Source organism: Carex rostrata, chromosome 26 (genome assembly GCF_964058835.1).
Source record: "Carex rostrata chromosome 26, lpCarRost1.2, whole genome shotgun sequence".
Lineage (NCBI taxonomy): Eukaryota > Viridiplantae > Streptophyta > Magnoliopsida > Poales > Cyperaceae > Carex > Carex rostrata.
The window spans coordinates 6910481-6920976 of NC_135943.1; the positions used below are offsets into that span (position 1 = coordinate 6910481).

The window sequence follows — 10496 nt, forward strand, 5'->3', positions numbered from 1 at the left end:
GCTAAAAAAGCAATTAAAAGGTCGCGCTCCCTCAAAGCATCTTTATATTTCCTTAACCCAAAAGCACCACACACATGCATGCTCTCTCTCTCTCTCTCTCAAGTAATTTTATACGCTCTCCTCTAATTCGGTTTCTGTTCTGAAAAAGGATCGATGTTAACAATATTATCCAATTTAATTTGTATCACGTTATTTTATTCTTAATGCGGGTGCAACTTAAATTTTAAGGTATGAAATCATGTTTTAATTTATAAGTTTCTCCATCTTTTGAATAGATATTACATAACAAAACCTAATTCCATCATATATATATGTGCCTTGCTTTTCTAACTTTTCCATGTTGGTTCTCCACCCAAATGCACCAACAGTCCACCTAGCTCTCTCTGAAAAGGTTTTATTTACGCCTTTCCTCTTGTAGTCTTGTGAATATATAAACCTCCACAACACAACACAACATCCCCCCTCCCAAAACAAGCACACAAACTATCTGCTGAAGAACATCTTTTCTCGGTGCAATGGCTTCAACCATGTCTGGAGCAACAACTACACCGGTACCAGAATATGAAAACACAGTACCAACCCCTATCCACCATACTAGCGGTTCAATCGGGCCCTTCTTTGGAGTTTTAGCTGCCATTTTGGTGCTGACACTGCTGTCTTGTGTAATTGGTTGTGTTTGCAGTGCACATGCACAAGGTCCAGATTCATGGTACGACTGTACCGTCTTAGCTAGAAAGAGACGCCGGAGCTGCATACCTCACTGTGGCATATTTCGGGATGCCAAGTCGGCAGTGGCAGCGGGAGCAGAGACTACTAAACACCCTCCACTTGCATTGCCACAGCCGTAATTAATTAATCCATGTATGATCTATGCATTACAATAAATTAATATTTGTAAATTTTAATTGGAAGTGGGGTATCTTCATTTTCTTTCTGTTGTTGGCTTGTTGCTTGCTGCACTAGGATATCTTCATTTTCTTTCTAGAGTTGCTTGTATGCAAGGAAAATTACATTTTTTTTTTTTTTTTTTTTTTTTTAATTTGTTATTATTACTTCAAGCACATCATCATTTTGTTGTCTTATCTGCCCTTCAGAAATATTGGTGTTATCTAATACAGTCGCTGACATTAAGGGAAATGTAGCATAGATTACAATTTTTAAGGAATGGTGCATGCATAGTGTATACCAATGAGAAGGAGAGAGGGAGAAAGAGGAGGCGCAGTATCCAAGTACAATAAAACCAAACCGTATGTCAAATAATTACTGTTACAAGTATGGATGTTAAAAATTTGTAACAAGCAGTAAAAGAAAGTTGGTATAAATCAAACATAATATGCACATCTAATTGGGGGGAGTGAGTTGAAATAATTAAAAAATAATACTAATTAGAAACCTAAGCATCAAAAAATGGTACACCTCTGTACACCTGTTTACTGACATATAAAACCATATACAAGCAACTCTTCAGTGAGAACCTCATTTTATTGCAAGATTAAAAACAATTCTTTTTAACTTGCAACTTGATTCAAATTGGTGATCTTTGGGAGTCTTCTGATCGAATACTTAGCTGCACGTTGGAAGAAAACGGAAAGAAAAACAAGAAAAAAAAATTAAACAACTTTCACACAAAGGAATAAATTAAAAAAAAATTAAACAACTTTTACACCCAAAAGGAATATATTAAATGGTATATACATAAACAACTTTCACACCTGCGCTTCAAGACGAGCTGAGACACCAATAGTTGTCATTCGAACCGATCTCTGACGCATCAATTCAAGGTCTTCGGTACTGCCCTGGTGGCGCCGCCACTGGATCAGGTTGTGGTACATAGGGAAGAACCTGAACTGCACTGACGAGTATACTATGAAAGGTATCAATGTCGTTACTGATACAAACAACGTTACCAGCCAGAATGATGGTGCAGGGCCCACACGCTCAGTTAAGATTTTGTATGGGTTTTTGGAGTACAGACTAGGCGAGATGGCCCCATATGCCAGCAAAAATAGATACCTGTAGTTCAATAAACAAGGAAAAAAGAAAAAAGGAATTGAGAAACCAGTGTTACCAGAGTGTATGATATGATATGATATTACATTTTAAATCTACCTAAAACAGGTATACAAGGTACACCTGTTTTATGTGTAGAACTTTATGTCGCATTTCATAAGTGAGTTGGCCATAAAAGGACAAACAAAATGTAAATCCCAGAAACTCAGAGAAACACACAGACATAAACATAGAAAGATTTAAGCAAAATGTACCAAAACGAAATTCCGCCCCAGATGAAGATGTGATGGATGAGGGTCAAATAGTAAACCGAGAGCGCCATCTGACAGTTGACGACCCAGACGACACAGCTATACATGGTGGTCCCCACGACATCGAGTGGTGCGGTTTGCCCATCTGACCTGAATGCCTGATGTTTCATCACATTTGTACAGAGGTAGAAGATGATGCATGCACTGACAACACCATGCAGCATCGAGCCAATGATTCTGAACCAGCTGAACAGCACATTCTTCACCCCCTCTTGGTACAACTGGGGGAACTGCAGCAATAAAGACCACTATTTGTCAGTTTTTACTTCATTTTCCCCGTGACTAGAAACATTTGGAAAGAACGAACAAAATGCAGCAGACCAACTAATGTGGGTGGACAGTGCTCCTATAATTCTTTTCTTTTTTTCTAGTCATTTGTTAAGACTTTAAATTTGAACTGTTTATTATATTTAGTTATTTACCAACAATTTTTTTTGGGTAATTTATATAAAAAGAGTTTCAGCTTTTACCTTCAGACAGAAACGGGCAGAAACATCTTGATCAAACACACCAAGAGCAAGAACTGGGAGAGACGTGAAAAAGACGTTATACAACGACAAGAACCAATCATTATATGCAGGTTGACCCGAGAAAGAAGCATGTGCTTCGTACAAAAAGACTGTCACGCCAAATGTGATGTTCTTGTAGAAGAAATAACAGACCTACAAAAAGAAAAAGCAAAAAAGAAAAAAAAAAAAAAAAGGTAAAGCACATAGGAACTTGGTAAACAAAGTCTTCGAATTGGAACTAAAGGATCCGCCAAGAGTAAACCTCACTGTATTTAATAGATAAAATCATTTACCATGGATGAAATTCTACGGTAGCACCAATGACCGTGCACAAGGAGCAGCCTTTCTAGAAACCGAAATTGTGCAATTGCTATGTCACTAGCCATAACTGCCTAACAGAGTTGAAAAGAATCAGAAGTTAATAGAGAAATTCTTCTTTATCCATCCTTTAATAAAGAAATTCGCTTGTATAGCCTGCAAGTACCAACTTATACAAGGTTATGTAATTGAAAGAGTACGCACTTGCATTCCTTCTGCACCGCTAATGCCAACACCGATATCAGCTTCCTGAAGCATTCCCACATCATTTGCACCGTCTCCAATACCCAATGTCACCTTCCCTGTTCCTTGTTTCACTAGCCTAGTCACCTATTTCAATGGAAAATTAAAGTTAAAAGGTAATATAAAAATATAAAATGAAATTTTTCTATCAAAACAACAGAACAAGAGAAGCAATGCAAAGTGGGAGTTTACAAGGGCCTTTTGTTTTGGGGAAGAACGGCAACATATAACAGAACTGCATAGAATGGCAAGATCCAAGAACTTGTTTTTGACATCATCCTCCAATGCGTAAGAAAGAGATTTTCCATCGATGATTAGTGCATATGACATGGAGACTGACGCTTCTATCTGCCTTATTCCCTCTTCTATTTGGTTGGTCACGCTCTCCTTTGATGCCTAAAAGTCCCACAAAGTAAAGAACACAAAATAAGCACAAAAGAGCTTTACACCTTGTGGTAGAAATGCACAAACAAGATGATAGAGCAATAATAAAAATGTGGAGGAAAGAGAAGAATACCTTAGCAATGGCACTTTTGTCTCCATTTTTCTCCAGTGCAACAATATCTGCTGTATCTAGTGTGATTATTATTTGGGTCATACCTTGTCTTAAAAGACTACAGGCAAACCTATGAAACAATAATGTAAAAGTTTTGTTAAGTGCTTAACAAAATAGAAGAAAATCAAGTTACTACTTTCCATATTCTTGTTGAACATACCCAATATTGATTGCAGTCTCCATTTTGTCTCCTGTCAGCACCCATATCTTGATCCCGGCTTGCGCTAGCTTGTCAATGCATTCAGGTACCTAAATGAGAATTAAAAGAAAAATGTTAATAACAATTCAAACATCATGTGGATTCATAATAAATGGAACTTAAAACTAAACACACCCCATTTTGCAATTTATCTTCCACAGCTGTTGCACCAAGAAGGATCAGGTCTCTCTCAATAGAATCGGCAGCCTCCTCTATCTTATCGTCTCTATCTGGACCAACTGAATTTTTTGCGGCGATGAATTTCTTGTTAAATTCTTCATATTCGCTTTGTTCCAATTCACGGTATGCCAAAACAAGGGTTCTCAAACCAGCATCTGCATACCGGTTTATATGCTCTTTAGTCACTTCCGCGTAATCTTTTGCCATTTTGGACATTCTCTCAAACATTACACTGTTCATGAGAAGCATATTGAGATATTAGGGAAATGCATTTTACTACTGAAAAAGCATTAAAGTGTTCATGGGAGCACTTCCTTTTAATTATTTATGAATGCCCATACAGACCATAACTCCTTTTGTTTTCTCTTCATTAAAGTTGAAAGACGAATTCTAGCTAACTGAGGAATTTAAACAAAAAGTTTTATCTGCAACTTTTAGCATGAGCTTACTAACCTATCGGCGCCTTTGCATAGAAGAACTATTCGGTCATCTTTCTCATCTTTAACAATGACAGACATCCTCTTCCGCGCACTACTAAACTCCAATACATTCAACAACTTGTATGTTCTACAAAAATCAGAATAAAAGATCATCAGATGTTTATAAGTTGCTGTCCTTTGGCAGTCTGGGGAAAGTAAACTGCGATTAAGTTCATTTGAAGAGAAAGATGAAGATGCTTAGCAGAAACACCTATATTTAAAAATAAGGATAATTGACATATCAGCCTCAGCCAACTTGTATATAGCAGAAAAATCTCCTTAGAAAGAAAACAATATTACCTTGTGGTAAAATCACTGGTTTTGTGGTCGCGTTCATGAATGGATACACTAGTCTGAGTTCTCTTAAAAAACTCAAACCCTAATTCCCGGGCTGCAATAACAAAGGCCGCCTCATCAGGTGACTCTGCTTCATAAGTAACCTGACCAGTTTCCTCATCCATCTCAGGTATGCATGTATGACATATGGCCAAGAGTCGAAAGAATTTTTCAATCACATCTCTGTTTTTCTCCTTCGTCCAATTCCCATTCACTATTCGTGGATCATCAAAATTATAACCCTTAATCTTTGGTCTATTAGGGCCGAGATTGTTCTGATTATTATTTTCAAATTCGTTGGTATCTTCATTCGATAAATTAACCCCTTTTCTCCTTGCCATGGCCTTTTCTACCTCAGTCACCCCATTACCATAAGCCGTGCCACCTATCGAGCATTTAATGAACTCCATTGAGTTACATGTCAGTGTACCTGTCTTGTCAGATAATATAGTATCCACTTGACCTAATTCCTCATTAAGATTGGAAGTGCGGGCCCGAGCAGGTGTATCAGATTCCTCATGGTACATCTGTATGTCATTGTTGATAAAAAGTGCTTGCAATAGCTTAACAATCTCAATCGAAATATAAAGAGAGATAGGTATGAAGTAACTATAAAGCATCATGGCTGTCAAAAAATGACAAACGGCAGCAAGTGCAGCGCGGTTTGGATCAAAATAGACTGTTGAGTCATCAGGCCGAAGGTACCACCTCTTTATTGTACCATCATCCCTTATATCCTGTTTCGTCCATATACCAAAAAAAATCGACCCAATGAATGCAATTGTAACAAGAGAGCACAGCAGTAAATAAATAATCCTGTCCATTCTCCTCTCGATTTTACTCCGCTTGGAAGGTGGGTCTGTGGAGTTTTGCATTGCTTTTGAATCATGACCCGTGAAAATTACAGCACCATAAACATACTCCGTGTTTCGTAATTTTGAGTCTCTCAATAGTATCTGCCAAAAATTAGAATATTATAAAATATTCCTTGAGTAACATTTATTTATCAGTCTGGACCAAAATAAAGGAAAACAAAGAATCCTAGTTCATAAGATGAGAATTATAATTTTATTGTTTCAACAAAATGAGTGAGGCCAACTAGTAAACTTCCGCCTTTCAAGTCTCCAAAGAATTGAGTTTCAATCCTCAATGGGCTTATTATTCTTCCATTGGCCCTTACAGTTGTACACATACTTCACCAAACTTTGAGCTAAAGTGAAATTACTGGTACAATTTCAGTCTCTAGAGGTAACAAAACATGTGAAGATCAAAAATGTAATTTCTTATTACCTGTTGAGGAGAGAGAGGGTAGGTTTGCTCATCAATCTCAATGTTACCAACAAAGGAGTACAAATGAGGGTTAGGGTCCTCGCACTTCACCATTGCCTTGAAATCCGCAAAAGCAGCATCATCATGTAGAGAATCAAAGGTGACATCAAGGCCTTGCTTGAGTTTGAGGTTGGTTTCGCCATCAAGGTTCATCGTCTCAACATAACAGATGCCATCATCATAACTTGAAGAGAGAAGAATGAGATCGGCTGGGAAGAATTCGTCTTTTTGTACCTTCACTATATCACCTACTCGGAGTTGGTCCCATGAAGTGGTTTCAAATTTGCCGTTGCCGACATGCACCGATACCTTCCGGCTGTTCACTTCATGATCCTATTTCATAGAAAATAATGGCATATGTAGAATCATTTGGTAGTGAACTGGTTCATGTGGCAATAGTGAGGTACTACTATGGTGGATTTGATATCGAATAGACTGGTACTGGAGTGAACCAGGTTATGCAACCATGTTCATGTAATTGTCCTAATTCAGAGGGTAAAAATGGTAACTACAAAAATACATACAGAGGACTAGTGTGGGGTTATGACACATTCTGGGTTGGGCCTGGTATGAATACTGGCATAACCCCTTGTATAACCTATATGAAATAATGAAATAGACAGGTATATTTTCCCAATATTCTCATATTTATTAAAGAAAATTATATGCCCCTCAATATAGCCAACATTTAGTTAACCTTATAAATATTAACCAAGTAACGAATGACGATGATCACGATACAAGTCTACATATGTAACAAGCCTTCTTATTTTCCAGTGGGCTTCTATTCTAATAATTAATTTATTATGTTATTGAAATCTTCATGATGTACTGTGCAGATATATACCGCCATAGCAGCTTCTATCTTCATTTTACTTGCTTTGATTAAATTTTCAACTATTAAGTTCTGCCGCTCTAACTAAATCATTTCTGTATTAAACACCACAGATTTCAATTACTGATATAGTATGACAAATGTTGAGAATTTTTTTTTTTTCTAATTTCATTACTTTTAACCTTAAAAACTATAGCTTCCAGCTCAAACAGCAAGTCAGCAATACAACTAAGAAACGATAGGGGAAAAAAAAAAAAAGGGTAACACTTGTATATCATCACATAGCTGAAGTATTTTTCATTTAAATAATTTAAAATATATGACCAAGGTCAGACAGAAATACAATTCAAATTAGGTAAAAAAAAAAAAAGATCCCAAGATCCCTTCTTTTCCACTTCTAGTTAAGCAAGGAATAAAGAAAACATTTTAGCAAGAAAAGTACCTGTGACTTCCTTCTCCAATCTTCTATCCCTTCCTTTGCCATGGTTGCACCAATGACCACTAGTAAGGGTAAAATGGCACTGACGGCTGTATAAGGGGCCAAAGGAGTGAATGCCAAGCAACCCGATAAGAGAAAATAGAAATTGGCAACCCGTCTAAACTGCTCGAATAGGGATTTGGGTAAGAAGGTGAGCAAAGTATACTTGGTTGTGGAGATGTAATTCAATGTGTGGTTTAGCGATTGAGCCTCAGCACTATTTGGGTCGTTTACATACACAATCCGTGAGAAACCTGGTGTACCGATTCTAGAGTGTTCTTCCCCAAATCCTTTCTTCCCACATGTTGCAAAACTGTACAATTTGCTAAGTCCAGCTCTCTTTCTTCTTCTCCCATTAGGTGCCATGGTCGGTTCTATCTCAGCTAAGAGTTATGATTTAGGCTAGATACACGGATGGAATGCAAAAAAAAGGATCTCTGAACAAGGTCCCGAACGCATTGATTGAGGGCTTCGAACAAAAACAGCCAAGAAAATTGATATGAAAAACTATCTTTGCGCAAATTAAGAAGCCAAAAAGGACTGAATTAGGAAGAAGACCCAACGAACTTTGACCTTTTCTAATCGAAGAAATCAAGTCAATAAATTAACAAAGCTCCTCTCCTCTTAGAGAAATGGGGATTTGAATAGTTCTCCCGTTGAAAACAAGCTCCAATAGTCTTTCTTCCCTTCACTTAATAAATCAAGCCGAGCGGTGAAGTAATGAGATAAATTTACGCATACACACCAACATTGCCGAAGCTTGGGCTAGGCGAGAGAGAAGAACAGAAGAAAACCCAAAAGTCTTCTAGAAGTTCAAAGAGATGTTTCTATGGGGAATAGGATGTACGGTTACTTAGTCATAGCTTTGACGCCATTGCTGTGCGTACCCGAAGCTTAAAAACAATTTCTTGGTTTTCTTTAACAAAAGTTTTAAACCTCTCTCTCTCTCTCTCTTTCTTTATTGTTTTTCTTCTCCTCTAGAGGGAGAGAGAGAAGCTAGAGAGAACGGTGCATTGGAGAATGGAGGAGATAAAAACAGTCGGGCAATTATTATAATGTAATTTCTGTTCCTGTTATTGTTTTTCTCCTTTTTAGGAGTTTTACAGTGTGTGAAATTATTATCAGATATGCGTTGCTTTGGGTACTTCATGGGGCTCCCATAGGAGCGCTCAAACTTTCGCCAGGTTGTTAAGGCATAATAATTTGATATCCTCTCCTGTTTTCACAAAATGGAGCCATCCAATCCATACTTTCTGTTTACGCGTTGAGAAACGGAGAGGAGGTACGCTTCTTTTATTCTCTCCTTTTCTTGGGAAAAGTAGTAAATTGGCAAGAAGGTTCAGAGAAATTGGATTTGATTATCCAAGAGAAAGCTTGTTGATGTTATTGTAGCTTTGGACGATTGAGAATTTGTTTTTGTTGCATTTACACGTCTGCTTTGGTTATGTTTCATTAAAAAAAACAGGTACAAAAAAAAAATTACTATTTTTTTAAGAAAAAAGAGAAAGAGAGAGGCTTCTGCTGAGAAATTTCGGAACAAAGGGCATGTGGCCTATGGTAAAGCTAGTATCATGGTTTTCCAAATCATGAACTTTGCAAAACAAATCGCAAGTACTAAATTGGTACTTGGTGAAAATATAATGGTTATGAAATTAATTGCATACTTGATGAAAATATATAATTATCATAAAAATGATAATGTACTGTTACGCATACAAAATTAGTACTGTCTTGTAACATATTATTATGATGTATGAACATGCGGTTGAAAATGATTTACTAAATTACACACAAATGATCCGTAAAGTATTATTATTTTTTCTCAATATAATCTTCATTCTTATATTATGCATGTAGTTGTCCTCATCCGCCAATGACTAAGATTAAAAGATGAATTTTCGAATTGAATATCAGTCCTCTAATCACATAATCTGTCTTTTTTTATTAAATACATCTATTTTATGTGTAGAATTCTAAATTTAGTTTAAAACATACTCGCTGCATAGTCTGCTACATGGTTTGTCACATTAAATTGAATGAATCCCTCGTGATCCGTTTCCTTATTTCTCCTTGCAGCTATCTTCGATTCATGCAATTAACTTATTTCCATACTTCTCCATTTCCTCCATTTCATTTCCCATCTTCGTCTATAGTTTCGACAATGAAAATAGAAACAATTATATCTTTTCGGATTTTGTTTAGAGCTACTATATCTTTGTGAATAAATGAATAACGGATCTTGTGCTGATGGAAACAATCATATATTTCCAATCTGGAGAGAAAATGAAGCATATCTATAACTTTTTTTAGAGAAATTTCCATTTTTACAATAATTTTCATCAAAGATATATATGTAGAGAAAATCTTTATTTGAATCATTTAATCATATCATTATATCCCTCTCTTATCTACCTCAATTAGATATTGAATTGCAATGATACTTCAAGATTTTTATTCATGTTATATTGATATGTTTTTTTTAATTTAAATATTTTATTTATTTTGTATGAATATCGAAAAGGTGTCTTCATATGCAATTCAATTTTATAATATGTCATATTGCAACACACGAGCGCGATACTAGTAATACCTATAACACTTAAGTTCTTATTTTAGCCTCAAAGATTTCAAAAATTATGTTAAATTGGCATAAATTTGTCCTTCCATCAGAATGTATTAAAAACTAAATTAAATTTTAAATTCGAATTATCAT

General features: G+C 36.2%; 1 protein-coding gene across 1 annotated transcript; it reads right to left on the bottom strand.

Moving 5' to 3' along the window:
- Positions 1 to 1301: 1301 nt before the first annotated feature.
- On the bottom strand, positions 1302 to 8805 carry LOC144544239 (putative phospholipid-transporting ATPase 9). The gene is made up of 14 exons (XM_078292677.1): positions 7748 to 8805; positions 6432 to 6803; positions 5106 to 6097; positions 4780 to 4893; positions 4282 to 4558; positions 4108 to 4196; positions 3909 to 4017; positions 3584 to 3787; positions 3353 to 3478; positions 3124 to 3222; positions 2792 to 2983; positions 2265 to 2551; positions 1713 to 2013; positions 1302 to 1567 (listed from the first exon to the last, which is right to left on the bottom strand). Exons 1-14 carry the CDS (start codon positions 8147 to 8149, stop codon positions 1526 to 1528), a joined length of 3606 nt encoding a protein of 1201 aa, XP_078148803.1. The 5' UTR covers positions 8150 to 8805; the 3' UTR covers positions 1302 to 1525.
- Between the last annotated feature and the right edge of the window lie 1691 nt (positions 8806 to 10496).

What these genes read in the sequence shown, in the direction of transcription:
- LOC144544239 (XM_078292677.1), bottom strand. Translation starts at nt 8,149, where the DNA reads ATGGCACCTAATGGGAGAAGAAGAAAGAGAGCTGGACTTAGCAAATTG. An exon ending in ACCCTCTCTCTCCTCAACAG is followed by an intron (nt 6,098 to 6,431) that starts GTAATAAGAAAT and finishes AATTTTTGGCAG; the next exon opens with ATACTATTGAGAGACTCAAA. An exon ending in ACCGTAGAATTTCATCCATG is followed by an intron (nt 2,984 to 3,123) that starts GTAAATGATTTT and finishes TTCTTTTTGTAG; the next exon opens with GTCTGTTATTTCTTCTACAA.